The sequence below is a fragment of the Cervus canadensis genome, chromosome 22 (assembly GCF_019320065.1).
Source record: "Cervus canadensis isolate Bull #8, Minnesota chromosome 22, ASM1932006v1, whole genome shotgun sequence".
Taxonomy (NCBI): domain Eukaryota; kingdom Metazoa; phylum Chordata; class Mammalia; order Artiodactyla; family Cervidae; genus Cervus; species Cervus canadensis.
The window spans coordinates 45,389,823-45,406,015 of record NC_057407.1 but is presented as its reverse complement, the minus strand read 5'-3'; the positions used below and the strand labels follow the sequence as shown (position 1 = coordinate 45,406,015).

General features: G+C 46.2%; 2 protein-coding genes across 9 annotated transcripts in view; one reads left to right on the top strand and one right to left on the bottom strand.

The window, feature by feature from the left end:
• Positions 1–7,470, top strand: part of CTNNB1 (catenin beta 1) — a 47,321-nt gene extending 39,851 nt beyond the window's left edge. For 2 of the 6 annotated variants that reach the window (XM_043443384.1, XM_043443388.1), the window contains 5 exons: positions 823–942; positions 1,578–1,728; positions 1,813–1,934; positions 2,893–2,953; positions 3,907–5,187. In XM_043443384.1, coding sequence (XP_043299319.1) covers positions 823–942; positions 1,578–1,728; positions 1,813–1,934; positions 2,893–2,953; positions 3,907–4,115 — 663 coding nt within the window. In that variant the 3' untranslated portion in view covers positions 4,116–5,187. Of the gene's footprint in view, positions 1–822; positions 943–1,577; positions 1,729–1,812; positions 1,935–2,892; positions 2,954–3,906; positions 5,188–5,655 lie in introns of those variants that run through there. The other 4 variants (XM_043443387.1, XM_043443386.1, XM_043443389.1 and 1 more) reach the window with 4 other exon arrangements.
• A 3,285-nt stretch (positions 7,471–10,755) lies between these two features.
• ULK4 (unc-51 like kinase 4) overlaps positions 10,756–16,193 on the bottom strand; it is a 502,923-nt gene continuing 497,485 nt past the window's right edge. For all 3 annotated transcript variants that reach the window (XM_043443377.1, XM_043443375.1, XM_043443376.1), the window contains 2 exons: positions 12,334–12,419; positions 10,756–10,929 (listed from right to left, as the gene is read on the bottom strand). In XM_043443377.1, coding sequence (XP_043299312.1) covers positions 10,866–10,929; positions 12,334–12,419 — 150 coding nt within the window. In that variant the 3' untranslated portion in view covers positions 10,756–10,865. The remainder of the gene's footprint in view (positions 10,930–12,333; positions 12,420–16,193) is intronic.

The following is a 16,193-nucleotide window of genomic DNA, read 5'->3' as shown; positions in this document are numbered from 1 at the left end:
ATTCCCCAGCATGTGTTTTTAAGACTCAGAGTCTCTCTTACTTAATCAGGTTACTTTAGAGAACAAGGCTTCACAGAGCAGATCCTGAGATGTCGCTAGTTGCGATTAGGATGCACTCTTAGGGCACTTGGGCTTTCTCCACTCTGTACTTTGGATATCGGCCGGTCTTCATGAGGTGGCTTAATAGAATGCAAAGGGTACCTTTTAAAATCTCTTCCCTGGGAAGAAAGGAGTTTTTGTATCATAATAAAAGTTAACTTGGATATAAAAGCTGCAAATTCACAGTAGCAGAATTATAACCTTTTTTAAAACTCAGAAAGAGGGAAAGCAGACTGTAGTTATGTTTTGCAAAAGCTAACTTCTTTATTGCATATAGGCTAGCAGTTGAATAGCCTTGGAGGAGGTGAGTGGATTTTCTCGTGCCAATTCAGTAGACTTTTAGCAGTAGGTGGTAAAACTTTGCTAAATTTTCACCAAATACACATAGGTGTACAAAGATCGAGCGAGTACCTGAAGGAAAACGCTGACAGTGTTTGCACATTACTTTCCCATCTTTCTGTCTCCTTTCTTATATATCCCTTTACCCAGAGTGATGGGTGCTTTTTTGGGAAGAGAGTGGTCTTTGGGAGGAATCATGTACATTGAAGCTGTGGGCAGTTTTGGAGGTGCCGCTTGGAATTGGTGCTGACAGGAGGCCACTTTCACAGAGTGACATTCAGTTAGTGGATCCATCTTCATTCCTGAACTTACTTGCAAATTCTGGGGAACTTTGGATTTTAGAGAACACAATCCCCTATTTATTAACCATGTTTCTTTTGGTAGGAGGGAGTCCGCATGGAAGAAATAGTTGAAGGTTGTACTGGAGCCCTTCACATCCTAGCTCGGGATGTTCACAACCGAATTGTTATCAGAGGACTAAATACCATTCCATTGTTTGTGCAGGTATGTTAGTTTTAAGTGAGGTGTTCTAGATTCTGTGTCGGTAAAATTTCAGGATTTTAAAGATAAGCAAAGTATTAGGAAACTAGAGACCAAAATAGGGGCACCAGCATCTAATATTTCATCTACTATCACCATTTATAAAATGGTTGTACTGTTCATGCTCTTTGTCAACTACAAAAAAATAGAAAATGTGTCATGTCCTTTTAGTTGAATACATTTATGAAAATATCCTTCATTTTTCTTGGGCAGTATAGAAGGAGAAACATTGGGACTAGAACCTCAGGAAGGGGAAATTTTCTATTCTACTTTCAGGTGTGCTCGGTTTAGAAGGGATGAAAGCTGGTCTGGGCTGCCACAGCACAAACCTCTAGTCACCTCTGGGTTTTCCAACTCTTAGTTTGAATATACTCTGAAGAAGAGGTTTGTAGCTAAAAATGCTCCAGAAAACCATTGCTGCCAAGCATCACACACTCAAGAACATAAACTTAGTGTATGATTTAATGCAGGCTTCCTATTTAATACAAGTGGCACAGATACCACTTACACTGTGAACTGGGACTGTTTACACCACAGCAGGGTGCTTGCCATGTTTTAACTTTGGATTTGATGAGGTTTCATGTGTGTTTTCTCCTCAGCTGCTTTATTCTCCTATTGAAAATATCCAAAGAGTAGCTGCAGGGGTCCTCTGTGAACTTGCTCAGGACAAGGAAGCTGCAGAAGCTATTGAAGCCGAGGGAGCCACAGCTCCTCTGACAGAATTACTTCATTCTAGGAATGAGGGTGTGGGTAAGTAGGACAGGAATCAGCCTTTAGCTTGTGTGCAGTGAAGCCTCAGCTTTTCTTCAAGGACCTTTTTCCTTCCTCTCCCAGCAACATACGCAGCTGCTGTTTTGTTCCGAATGTCTGAGGACAAGCCCCAGGATTATAAGAAACGGCTTTCGGTTGAGCTGACCAGTTCTCTCTTCAGAACGGAGCCAATGGCTTGGAATGAGGTAGGCAGTGTGAGCACGTTTATTTGATGGTTTGCTAGAGCACCAAGGCAGTTTGTGGGTTCCTCTCAGACGACTCAGTGCACATTCATTTGCATTGACTGTGTCCTTGGCTTGAATATTCATTCTTTACACTATCTTAGCAACTGCTGTAAGGAAATACTACAGCTTTATACAGCTTGTTTAGAACAAGCAAGTTAGAATTTGTAAGGGAGATAGATGAAAAACTTAACAGATTAAAAAACACTTTTCAAAAGGTTAGGAAAGGGGCAGTCAATTAAACGCTGTTAGTTGGAGGTCAGTTTATCAGTACTTCTTAAACCTACTTTTCTATTTGAATTTCTATTAATTTGTTCAGTATTTGTCCTTGATACAGACAAATTGAAACAGTCGAACCTCCCTAAAAGTTGATACAGTTATTGTACGTAATCATAAGGTGGGTTATAAAGAGAGAGGCTATATATTATTAGGGAAAAAGAAGCAAACTGCTAAACAGGTAATTAGTAATATATTAATTGGATGTTTAATAGACAGTCTCAACCGTTCCAACTTCAGCTCTGAACATCCTCACCCAGCCCTTTCTCCAGACCTGTTCCACACAGTTTAATGGCAACTTAGTTCTTTTAGCTGTGCAGGCTCTAGGGATCGTCTCATAACACATCCTGTCAGCAATTCCTATTGGGGGTGGACACTTTGCCTGTTTTGTTTCCTGTTACATTTCTAGCACCTAGTAAATACTTGGTAATAATACATATTTGCAGAAAGAATAAATTACACAGTTTTTCTGTGATTGTGTACATCTGTATTTTGAAATAATTCTGCACTTTGTAAGTAGTTCTGCAATGTTTGAGTTCTTTATTCCTTTTGTAATCTGAAAATAAGTATGTTTTCAAAATATCAGAGAGTATCCTTTGAGTTGAGAATTTCCATTTTGCTTCCTTGCCTGTATCTGTTCATCTAGACTGCTGATCTTGGACTTGATATTGGTGCCCAGGGAGAACCTCTCGGATATCGCCAGGATGGTATGTGTCTCATATTTCTTGATTATCTCCAGATCAAGCTAAAGGTCTAGAGCTTTGTCAGAAGAGCTGTTTTGCTCGTCTTGGGAGGACCTGTTGGCAGGAAAGTAGTGGTAGCAATTAAAGGCAGTTCTTAAATTCTAGAGTCAGCAGTAATATCTTCATTGGTGCACAGGGAATTCTGAGCCACACACCAAGCAAGCACTAGGATCATGCCAATAAATATGTGTCACTGCTGCCAGACTTCTGCAGTACAGTATGTTACAAGTTGCCTGGCTTTCTATTTAGTTTTTAGTTCAGAGAACCCTTACATAATACCTTTGTCTACAATTCTAGACTCAGATCTGGGATGTGTATTTACATAGCTTTTCAGAAAACTCTGAAAATCTAACTAATTCAAATTTGGGTAGTGGACATGGAGTATATACTATTTATCTTAAATTTTTAATCTTACCTGGTTTTTTCTAGTTAATAAACACTTAAAGCTCATAAGCTTCTTACCTTGACAGGTATATAAATGTTAATAAGCCTTTGGTTAAAAACATACAAAGGTTTCATAGGAAACTGGCACATTTTCTTAGTACTCCTGAGGGTATCACCTAGACTTTATAACAAATACACAGCCGTTGCCAAACCTCCTTGTTATATTGCCTTACCTCACACACACTATAGATGCTGTTGCTACCACTCAGCAACTGTTCTCTGCCCAGGGAAAGGCTAGACGTCCAGGACTAGAACCTGCTAGTCTGCCTTTGGTGGAAACAGACTGTGTAGCTTCATGTGTGGCCTGATACTGGGTAATTACTCAACTGAAGGAAGCAAGAAGGTGAAGAGGTTAGAAGGAATACTTTCTGACACATTTGCTATCCTGGGATCCCCCTAACTCCGTGTTCATGTCATGTCTTCTCTTTTTCTCTCTCCCCCCTCACCCACTGTGTCACTGCCCCAACTCCCAGATCCCAGCTATCGTTCTTTTCACTCCGGTGGGTACGGCCAGGACGCCTTGGGGATGGACCCCATGATGGAGCATGAGATGGGCGGCCACCACCCCGGTGCTGACTATCCAGTTGACGGGCTGCCAGATCTGGGGCATGCCCAGGACCTCATGGATGGGCTGCCCCCGGGTGACAGCAATCAGCTGGCCTGGTTTGATACTGACCTGTAAATCATCCTTTAGGTAAGAAGTTAAACAAGCCAGTTTGGGTAAATTACTTTTACTCTGCCTACAGAACTTCAGAAAGACTTGGTTGGTAGGGTGGGAGTGGTTTAGGCCTATTTGTAAATCTGCCACAAAAAAAGATATGTACTTTGAAAGATGTCTTGGAACATTTGAATGTTCTCAGATTTCTGGTCGTTAGGTGGTCATGTGTGGAAGTTATTAACTTTAATGTTTTTTGCCACAGCTTTTGCAACTTAATACTCAGATGAGTAACATTTGCTGTTTTAAACATTAATAGCAGCCTTTCTCTCTTCATACAGCTGTGTTGTCTGAACTTGCATTGTGGTTGGCCGGTAGAGTTGCTGAGAGGGCTCGAGGGGTGGGCTGGTATCTCAGAAAGTGCCTGACACACTAACCAAGCTGAGTTTCCTATGGGAACAATTGAAGTAAACTTTTTGTTCTGGTCCTTTTTGGTCGAGGAGTTACAATACAAATGGATTTTGGGAGTGACTCAAGAAGTGAAGAATGCACAAGAATGGATCACAAGATGGAATTTATCAAACTCTAGCCTTGCTTGTTAAACTTTTTTTTTTTTTTTAATATCTGTAATGGTACTGACTTTGCTTGCTTTGAAGTAGCTTTTTTTTTTGCAGTAACTGTTAGTTTTTTAAGTCTCTCGTAGTGTTAAGTTATAGTGAATACTGCTACAGCAATTTCTAATTTTTAAGAATCGAGTAATGGTGTAGAACACTAATTCATAATCACTCTAATTGTAATCTGATAAAGTGTAACATTGTGTAGCCTTTTTGTATAAAATAGACAAATAGAAATGGTCCAATTAGTTTCCTTTTTAATATGCTTAAAATAAGCAGGTGGATCTATTTCACGTTTTTGATCAAAAACTTTATTTGGGATATGTATGGGTAGGTAAGTCAGTAAGAGGTGTTATTTGGAACCTTGTTTTGGACAGTTTACCAGTTGCCTTTTATCCCAAAGTTGTTGTAACCTGCTGTGATACAATGCTTCAAGAGAAAATGCGGTTATAAAAATGGTTCAGAATTAAACTTTTAATTCATTCGATTGTGTCACCTTTTTTTCCTTGTCACTAAGCGGTCTGTGAGGGTAATAAGTTTTCCTCAGGATGAAGTTAAACTGAGTAAACAGATAGTGAAATAATTTCTTTACACTTGGTCCTGAGTTAAATCACACCAAAATATTTTAGCTTTGCACATTTAGCTGTGTAGGAGGAGAGTGTCCACCATCTCTAACTGAAGGACTGTGGGCTTACAGCCTATGGCCAAGACTCCTTCAGCCTGACTGCAGGTATGTATATAATTCTGTCCAAGTGACCAGAGGCCTCATGGTTCAAAGGCATCTAGTAGTTTGGCGACATAGAACAAAGTGGGTTAGTTTGTCAGTTGTGTCTGACTCTTTGTAACCCTGTGGACTGTAGCCCACCAGGCTCCTCTGTCCATGGGGTTCTGAACTCCAAATAAGCATCCCACCCCCAACCCCAAACTCCATCACATGGTCTCATTCCTTTAAGGTAATAATGAAGAATTATCCACCTGGATTTGGACTTCAAGCACCTTCACAGAAGTGTGACTCATTTGGAGCGGGGAATTCCTTCAACTCTACTTTGAACTGATAATTAAGATGGTTTACCTGTCGATGTTTATCTGAACATAATCAGAGCGAACTAGAATGGGCCTTCTTCCATTGCTCTCTGCCAGGTGAGCCTGTCATCCTGGTGGTAGGTCTGACAAGTTTTTAGTTCATCCCTGAGGGCAGAGTCAGTATACCTGTTAGAACTTGTGTTTTGGGGCTTTAAAAAGAGTGAAAGTGTTTGTACTGAGAGAGAGCTGTTTCTGATTGACTGTGTATTTAAACATTACTCAGTTCCTTGTTGTTGGATGAGGACCCTGTATAAAAGCTTTATAAATTCTTCCCTGTGGTCTAATTGGGCTGAGAGGGAAAACATTTGTGTATTTGGTGAAGGGGCAGTTCAGCTTCCAGTGCAATGACAGAACGAAGGTAGCACTGTAAGAACTGTTAGTAGGTTAGAGTGAAGATCTTTATAGTGAGTTCAGCTTTTAACATAAAGAATCACAGCAGGGTGTGTCATTTAAAGAACTTTTTAAAACCAGAAAATACTTCAGAGCTTGGCCTAAAATCATTGTAATTTTGAAGTTCCATGTAAAAACTTAATATGAAGGTTAATCTGATGCAGCAAAGTATCTCTGCAGTGTACTGAAAAGGACAAAGCAACGTCCAGGACCCTTGTGAAAAATCACATAAGAGGACTTGCTGTTCTCTGAGCTGTGAAGGCCTGACTGTAAAACCTGAGGTAAAGCTAGAGGTAGTTAACACGTTATTGACTGGAGATGTATCAACACATTTTTAGAGCGGGAGAGAATTAACATCACTGTGAGAAACTGTTAGCGCATACAACTTAAGATTGTCATTCACATTTTGTTCTGTTAGCTTTTTGTTCCAACTTTGTATTATAAATGTAAAATTTTCAAAATTTAGAGCAACATATATACTAGTGTCTCAGAAGATGATAGTTCTACAATGTGAATATTATACCAACAAAAAACCTTAGTGATCGATTCTGATACAGAAAGAAAAAGAAAACTCACGATTCTGGAGAATGCTCCTTTGCTTCTGCAGAAAACTGGTTTGAAGACAACATTTCACAAAAATCAGAAGACGAAAGATGTGTTAGGTAATCTACAAAATGTTAGTGAAACAACAGAATTTTTAGCCAGTCAAAAGAAAAGTTGACAGCCATGGGTGTTAATTTCTGAAAAATAGTCACGTGGTCAGTGATGAGTTAACCCTGTTATTGGCACATGAATAAGTATACACTAAGGGAACAGAATAAGATGACAATAGACGCTTGGAAGGGAGCACTGGAGGTCAGTGTGGAAAAGAGGGACTTTTCAGTCAAGTGTGGAACAGGTAGGCAGCCATTTGGATAAAACTGAAGTTAATGCAGGGAAAAAATCCATGATCAACAAAGTATAAAAGCCCACACCAGACGCCCATGTGTCCAGTAACTGCAAGAGAACAGTGACAGTAAAATACAGTTTTAATACAACAGTAGGGGTATGTCTTGCATTGATACTGAGCGGAAAGCGAGTCACCAGGGCGTGCGGTAGGACTGGACAGGTGCAAAAACAGGGCAGACTATCTCAAGCAAACCATCCACAGGTGGTAAAACGAAAAAGCAAAAAAATAATTACCAAAAAACCCACAGAATAGTGATTTATTACCTGGGGATGGAGGTGCGTAGGACGTTTGATCCCATTGCAGTGACCACCACTGAGCTGAAAAATAAAGCTTTTTCCATGTTGGAGGAGGTGTTTGAGACCTGAGGCTTTGATCTGGTTATCTGAATCCTTGATAGTGAAAGATCTTGAGGTAAATATGCTCTTTCATTTTTGTCTTGATTCGTGTAATAAAAACAGAAGATCTGCCCCATGCTGTATAGTTTATAAGCTAACAGAAAGCTGCGTTGTTCCACTGCAGGTGTTTTGTTCTAGTAGGTGAGAACCTAACTGCCTTGCTTGAGTGGCACGTGGCAGATGCGATTAGAAAATAACGGCGGCGGGGGTGTGGGGCCCTGGAACGGCGGTGTTTGCTTTTCTCAGCATCAGCGTCGCGTGTGGTGTCCATGCCGCCTCCCCATCTGGTGAGGAGGCTAGAGGGCGGGGTGACAGGCCTCTGCCGCCTCATCATCACGCCTCTGAGACGTGGAGGTCAGGTGTAAAAGGCCAGCCTTCTCCCAGGTCACGTCAAGACCCCCACTCTGCCCAGGTCCTGATTCTGGGCCGAGGCTGTTGCTGGTTGCCACTTCCCTCCCTCCGCTTGTCCAGGCTTGAGGCTGTTGGGGCCAAAGCCTCCTCAAGTTTGGTGAGTCTTGTCCCTCGGCTCCAGAGCTCTCCCCAGGGACCAAGCCTCCCCCTCCCTCCAGTTCCTCCCTGAGGCTCCTACCTCACTCAGCCTGAGTCCCTGTGTCGGAGAGACTGACTGCTGCGTAGTTTGCTGTGGTTTGAGTAAGGAGAAGACAGCATTTTGCTTCAAGTGGGGGCAGGAGAGACCCAGACCTTTGACAAGAGCCTTGGCCACCAGAGCCCCCACTTTCTGACCTGTGCCACAGGGCTGAGACCTGCCCTGCAGTCCCAGAACTGACTCGAGAACCTCATGAGAGGTGACACGGCGGCCTCACAGTAACACGGGAGACGTGAGCAGCTGGACAAGTACCAAGAACCATAAGAGGAGGAAATTCCACTGCTGCTGCTTAGCTGCCAGATTCTGCCCAGGAGGCCTCCCAGGCCAAAGTCACCCCAAACAGATGTTCCCAGAGGGCCAGCTCACTGGGTGCGGACTCAGGCTGGAAGTTGAGGCAAGGTCTCAAAGCTCAGGCCTGCCGTGAGTGGAGGGGAGGCAGCCTGCTGTGGCCTCGCGAGTGCTCTCCACACACAGCGTGCTTCTGCTGCTGCCTTTGCCCTCACCTCTGTGAGGCCTTCCTCCCTGGGCGGCCCGGCCAGTAGACCATAGTCAGTCAAGGGCAGGACCAGTAGGTACCTGGGACACTACCAGAACCCTAAGGGCGGCCGGCAGCCAGCTCTCCTCAGAGCCTGGGAGGCCACAAAGGGGTGCGGGCTTCCCACGCGGGGCAGGAGGGGTGACCGCCCTCAACACCCTCCTTCACGTCCTCCATCCAGACAGTTCACGTCCCCTACCTACCTCAGCTCCGTAGGATTGGGGCTCTTGCTTTCCATAAGGTGCCTTTGTGAGAAGGACAAAGGATCCCCCAACTCCAGGAGGTCAGAAGAGCCTCACACCAGGGTGCAAAAATGTGGCATGGGCTAACTTCAGCGCCTGACACCCTGGGTTGAGCACCCCTGGAGGACAGAAGCCCTGCGAGGGCCTGTCTTCCCCTCACCCCTGCCTGTTCCTCAAAGCAGCAGGGCTGCGGACTCTCCACTTAGCATGGTTTTGGAATGGTAAAGCTTTCCTGTTTCACCTTAAGTAGCAAAGACTCATCCCTGCTCGATGCAGAAGTGTAAAGAAGATTCCATTGCTCTGAAATACCTTCTGGGAGGACTTGGCCCAAACTCCAGGGTGGTTCCCTCAAGATCTGAGTGAAAGGAGAGAACAGATTGCCTGGGCAAACAGAACTGTGCCTGTTGCCTGCACCAGGGGGCCAAAGCAACAGGAGCTGAAGGCCAGGCCTCCACCAGCTCCCTCACCCTTGGAGCACAGGCGGGTGATGGGCATGCTGCCCAGCAGGACTTCCTGTGGGGCCTCCTCATGGGGACAGTAGGGAGGCTGGAGCAAAAGAAACTGCCTGCTTCGGGGTGCAGGTCCCCCTTACACCCCAGCTACTCACAGCTCAACATCCCATTGCTGGACAAACAGGCTCTGGAGTCCGAGTCCTAAGTTCGACCCGACGGCGGGGCCTTGGGCAAGTGGGCTGGCTCTGAGCTTTGGTTTCCTCTGCTATGAGATGGAGATAAGAAGGTGTGCTTGGCAGGTGGTGGGGTTTAAATAAGGTAAGTTACATCCATGCCTTTGTGGAGGAGGGCACAGGGCAGCTGTTCACTGCAAAGCCACATGGAAGCTGGCACAGTACCCAGATCACAGCAGCCGATGAGGCTGTTGGTGACAGTGTGACCAGCTTCCCGTGGCACAGTAGATGGAGCCTCCTGTGTGCCCAAGGGGCTTCCCTGGGGGCTCTGAAGGTAAAGAATCCTGCAATGCAGGAGACCTGGGTTTGATCCGTAGGTCGCAAAGATCCCACTCCAGTATTCATGCCTGCATAGCTCCTGCCTGCCTGCCCATCCTGCCTGCACAGGGGCTGTGACCGGGGACAGAAGCCCGTCGGGACGGGGCTCCTCTGTCCGAGAAGTCTGGGGCACTGCCGCTGCTGATCTGGTCTAGCCCTTTCATTCTGCAGTGTGAGGAAAGCAGCCCCAGAGAGGAGGCCAAGGAACGTTCTCAACTTGCTCACCTGGTTCCAGCCGCCCAGGAGCTTCCCCTCCACCCTGCCCCCCAGTGCTGCGGTCCTAGCACCCTTCCGCAGTGTCGGGGGCGTTAAGGGTGTATGTGTTGAGATAGAAGCTGGGAAGGTTTTGAGGCTGGGAGGTGGTGGTCACTGGTAGAAGGCGGGGGAAGAAGTCTACCTCGATGCCTTCATCCCACCTAGGTGAGCAGACCTGCCAGGAAGCCAGCATTCCTTGAGCATTCTGCATTCCTTTAGGCAGAGTTTTAACTACCTGCTCCTGTGAGTGGAGTCTTGCCCATTTCTCCCCAGGATTCTTAGAATCAGTTCATTCCTGAAATGAAAAGCCAGGCAGGTAAAATAAAACAAGCTTCCAAAGGCTTGCTCTACATCTGTAGCTGGAGGAGGAGCATTCCTGCATCGTCCCGCCTGGTAAATCTCTGGAGGAGACCGAGGCTGGGAGATGCCCGCAGCTTCCCTCCACTTTGATGCGCAGAGGCCTACCTAGCCCACACACAGCGGGAAAGCATTCTGAGAACAAACCTGGGGTTCCCAGATGCATCCAACAGGCACCAAGAAGGCTTGTTCTGAGTGGGTTTTCTAGGGCTGGAGTCAGAGCATTTCAGCCAGAGGTTCTGGATTCAGCTGACTTTATTGGACCCACACAGAGCTGTGGGTGACCTGTGGAGTGTATGTAGCCGGGGGTAGGGACCGCAGAGAGGCTGTGCTGAGTACCTTCTTGCCTAGCGTCCAGCAGCTTGGAGGATCTCCAGGGCCAAGGACGCCACTGTGCTGTTGGCTGACGACCTGTGAGAAAAACCAAAGTAAACATTTAGGCATTTCCAGGGTAAAATGCCCCATCTTCCAAAGGGGCTGGCCTCCTTTTCACCCAAGTACCTGATGGACCAGCTGCTTCCCTAAGCTGCCCTGAGCATCATTTTGAGAAGCACAGACAGAATCCCCAGGCTCTAAGAGTGGGAGGTGAGGACCCCAAAGCCCACAGTCCCACCATAGCAAGCCCCGTAAGCTACGCCTGAGCTCCTGGCCCTGCCACCACTTGGCGTCTGAGCTGCTTTGGACAGATGCACCAAAGCCGAGTCAGGCAGACGGCAGCCAGAGCCTGTCAGCCCAGAGCCCACAAGGAGCCTGCCTGGCGCCAGCCTGCAGCTAACTTGTGCCAACCAGCAGAGATCCCAGGCGCTCCATGGTGCCCCTTCCTGGCCAATCAGCCAGCAACTCTGGATTTCTCATTCTCATAGGTGTGGATGTGCAATTAAGACCTTAAAGTGGATTGTCTGTTACTGGAGCAGATTGTCTGAGACACACACTTGTGTCGCCAGAGGAGAGAATGGCATGTGGCAGAGCACCCTGAAGTGTAAAATTAGCTGGCGGCACACTCCCGACTACACGGTAGTAGAGCTGCTTCCTAGTGATGGGACTGGGGGCTGCAAAGAAGAGGTGGGGTGCAGGGGGAGGGGGCTACGTATTCCTGCTCTGCACATCAGGGGTCTCTCTGAAAGGAGGGAACTCGTCCTGCTCCTGGCTCAGGCCAGGCTACTCTGGTGGAGCCATGAGCCCATCCCACCTGCCAGAGCGGCGCCGGCTGCCAGTGACGAGCCAGGGAGACAACCCGCCTGTCAGGGCCCCATCAGGGCTGAGGATGCTGCCATCCCTGGGGATGGACCCATATGGCCCAGGAGCCACTGTCCACACCTTACACCACAGGGGCCCCCAGGCAAGAAGGGCCCCTCCCATGAAGGTCAGGCTGTCCTTCCCCTCAGCTCACAGAAAGCACCAGTAAGAGAGCTGGGGGAGGCCAGGAGATTAACCCTGACCCAGTCCAGGATTAACGTAGCAGTGCTGGTTGGAGCTGAGCCTTCTCCACAGAATCACCGTCTCCCCAGTACCTCAACCACATGCTTTTCTCCAATGAATACAATACTCAAAACACCAGGAAGCAGATTCCATAGACCTTGTGAATCTGAAGACAAACTACCAGGAAATGCTTGGCACCACCTCATGTCTTGCATACCCAGCAAAGGCTGGGCACCCCTCAGCAGGTGGGGCCTGGGTGGAAGGGCCGGCTGGCCCATGCACCAGGAGGGAGGGTGCACAGTGGGCAGTGTCAGGTGGGAGGGTGGTGGTCCCTGGTGTGTAGGGGAAACGAGGAGAGGAAGAAGAAATGGGAGAGTGTTTGCCAAGCCTACTCACCCCCCGGCCGGGGCCAGCCCCTCCAGAGCCCGCAGGAGGCTTTCTGCGCTCTTGAGACTCTCCAGGTGCTTCTCGTTGGAGGTGATCTGAAAGGGAGGAGAGGAGAGCAGTCAGCTGACCCACGACCTGTTCGCTGGGCACCCTGAGTCTCAGGCTGCCCCTGTAACTGGGCAGTGAGCCCCGGGGTGCTGCTGACCACAGAGTTGGACAGGGGCCAGGTCAGGATGGGGTGCCTCCTGTCGGCCCCTTAGGAGGCTGTGTGTCCTGGGAGCCTGAACACTTCAGGGAAGGCAAATCATGGGGGAACAAACTTGCCAGCTGTCGGTTCCATGACCCTGCTGGCCCTTGCGTCCCAAGCCCAACACAACCTCTTTCCTACAGAAGGAAGGGTGACTCTGGGTTCCCGGTGATCTCAGGGGGCTGGGAGGAGGAGGCGGCACTGACAGCCGCACCAGGGCAACACCCCTGCCCGGGTGCCCTGGCACGTGTGCCCATGCCAACTTCCTGGAGAAAGGCACCCTTGAGCCTGCGGCACCACGGGCAGAATCCTAAACCCTCAGGGCTGGAAGGGAATGAACCCTGGCTCTAGTATCAGACTTGTTTCTCTTGATTCATCATTCATCTCCTGTTTTTATCTGTTAGTCTTCAAATATTTTCTAATAAACACTTGGGTGGCACGTCACATTCAGCAGACTGCAGTTTCCTCTGCATTTTCTCACGCCTCCCTCAGTAGCCTCCCCTCAGAAGGGAAGCGCGCACTGTGCTTTATAGATGAGCTAACGGAGGCTGGGTGAGATGAGGGGCCGCGACGGCAGCACAGGGAGCTGGACCCTCATCCCACCTGAGGCTGGAACCAGGCTGACCTCGGCTGCCCCCACTGTTCTTCTGCCTTCCTACCTGACCATAGCAACCAGGGCTGCAGTATCATCTCTCCACTTCTTAACCAATCACAGATGCAGACGGGAAGGTCCTAGGGGTAATTAGACCTTTATGTGGCCTCTGAGTTGCATGTCAATGAATCTGAGCCTCCATGGAGATCCTATCCCACTTCCTGAGTGTGTAGACACCAGCTGCCAGCTCAACTGCATCAGGTGTAATTTCTGCAAAGATTTGCATCTTAGAAGAGCTGCATGCGAATCCGTTCTGAAATTACACCCAGCTTGATGGGTTCAGGAGGCTGCTGTGGTTCAGCAGTTCTGAAGCAAGCACAAACGTAGCCAGAAAGGATCTTCAGCAAGGATTCCCATCTAATTTTTCTCAAAACTGTGCCTCATACGGTTCAGGTGAGCTACATCCAAACCCGCTGCCCTGACTAACCTGCCACGCGGTCATGTGTAAGAGGCTGAGCCCCACCCACAAAGAAATAGCAAGGGTACGTTTACTCACGAGGCTACTTGGAAAGTGCAAATAGAAACCTACAGTGAAAATTATGTGATCAAAGGAAGAGATCAAAATAGCATCATGTGCAGCTGACATAAAGGCAAGCATAAATAAAGCCAAGAGAATTAAACTATGCAATCTGGCTGCTTACCTAAACTCTTACTAGCAACATCAACTGTTATCCCACCTATAAAGATGAGTTAATTAGAAAATAACATTTTTAAATAATATCAATCAGAGGTTCTAATTCTGGTAAAGACAGAGAAAACACATGCCACTCTTCTTGTCCATTTAAAACCTGAACAGAACACACAGAGCAGCTCTTTGAGATCGCAGGGAAGCTAACAGCACCAGCAGTCGGGAAGGACACTGAGGCCAAAGCACCATTGCTTCTTTCCCTTGGGTAGAGCCCGCCTTGAACTCAACACACCCAAACCCTGGAGGTGAGCACTGAGGGGCAGAGAAGAGGGCTCCAGGAGAAGCCAGGCTTCAGGAAGGGGAAAGGAAATGTCCAAAAGCTCCAAGAGTGCAGATGAAAGCCCCTTTCCATTCCCTTGGTTATCTTCCGCCCCAGGCAGCAGGCAGTTCTGCGGTGGCAGCAACAGGAGCCGTCAGCCAAAACCCCCCTCTCTGTTCTCCCAGTGTTTGGCCCGGACATGACAAGTGTGGAAGTCAGTAGTCAGTGGCCAGACAAAATGAAAGACCCAGGGAACCAGAAAGTGTTAGGGAGGTGACAAGGAAGAGCTCAAGAAAGCTAAAGCTCCAATACTTTGGCCACCTTATGTGAAGAGCCGACTCGTTGGACCCTGATGCTGGGAGAGATTCAGGGTAGGAGAAGGGCGTGACAGGATGAGAGGGTTGGATGGCATCATCGACTCAATGGACATGAGTTAGTTAGGGTTAGAGGGTTAGGGTTAGGGTAAATAACAAAGATAACAAAAGTATTTCCAGTCACTTGGAAATTAAACAACACTCTCTTAAATAGTCCAAGGATCAAAGAGGACATCCCAAGGGAAATTAGAAAGTATCCTGAGCTGAAAGATGTCTATACAATATATCAAAGTCTGGGGGGTGCAGCTAAGGTGGTATTTAAAGAGAACTTTATGGTACTGAATACTTAACATAAAAAAAAGGAAGGTCTCAAGTCAATAATCCAGGCATTCACGTTAAGAAACTAGAAAAAGAGCAAAACAAACCCAAAGACAGAAGGGAAAAAAAGCAGAAATCAAGAGTAATGTCGTAAATGTAGGCCCAAATATATCAACATCTATATTAAGTGTAATTTACGAAGTGCTACAAATAAAAGACTAACATTTTTGGACTGGATATAACCAAAATAAAATGTGACCATGTGATGCATACCAACATACCTTAAATACAAAGGCAAAGAACAACTGAAATTTTAAGAATGAAAAAAGATATGTCAGACAAATTGTAACCAAAGAAAGCTGGTGTAGTTATAATAATATCAAAGTCAGCTTTAAGCCAATAATTATAACTAAGAATAAAGAGAGACATATATTTATAAAAAGATCAACTGATCAGGAAGATATACCAAGTCTAAATTCTAAATGTACCTAATAACAGCCTCAAAATATGTTTAAAGAAATGACAGAACCAAAGTGAGAATTATACAAACCCATAATTATGGTGGCATACTTTTCAATCTCTCCCAGTAACACGCACATGAAAATCAGAAGGGATATGGATGTTTTACACAACAAGACTAACAAACCTGACCTTATAGACATATAAAGAAAAATTCATTTAACAACTGCAGAATATACGTTCTTTTCAAATGCACATGTAGTCTTCAAAATATACTGTCATAATGCAAGTTCTGACAAATTTCAAAGGTATAACAAAATATCAGGATCTGTACGTTAAAACCTACAAAATGCTGATAAAATATTTTTAATGAAATAAATGGATATATTTACTATGTTCATGAATTAGAAGACTCAATATGGTCCATGTATTGATTTCCCAAAAATACAGGTTTAATGCAATTCCTATCATAATCCTAGCAGGATTTTTTACAGACCCACACAAATAATATCAAGTTTTGACAAGTGTGCAAAGGCAAACTGATGACGCTGGAACAAATGGACGCCTCTGTGTAAAAACCTGACCCCAGGCACTTATCTCACATCTCAAATAAAATATCATCCAAGGGACTTCCCTGGTGGTCCAGTGGTTAGGACTCCAAGCTCACTGCTGAGGGCCTGGGTTCAATCCCTGGTTGGAGCTACAATTCCATAGCTGTGTGGCATGGCCCAAAATAGAAATGATTCAAAATGGATCATGAATCTGAATGTAAGATGTAAAACACACAAACAAAAAAACTTCTTGAAAAAAATACAGGAGAATACATATATGACCTTGGGTTTGCTGATGAATTTTCAAATACAACACAAAATCACAATCACACAAAGAAAAACATTGACAAATTGGACTTTATCAGTGTTTACAAAACTTTG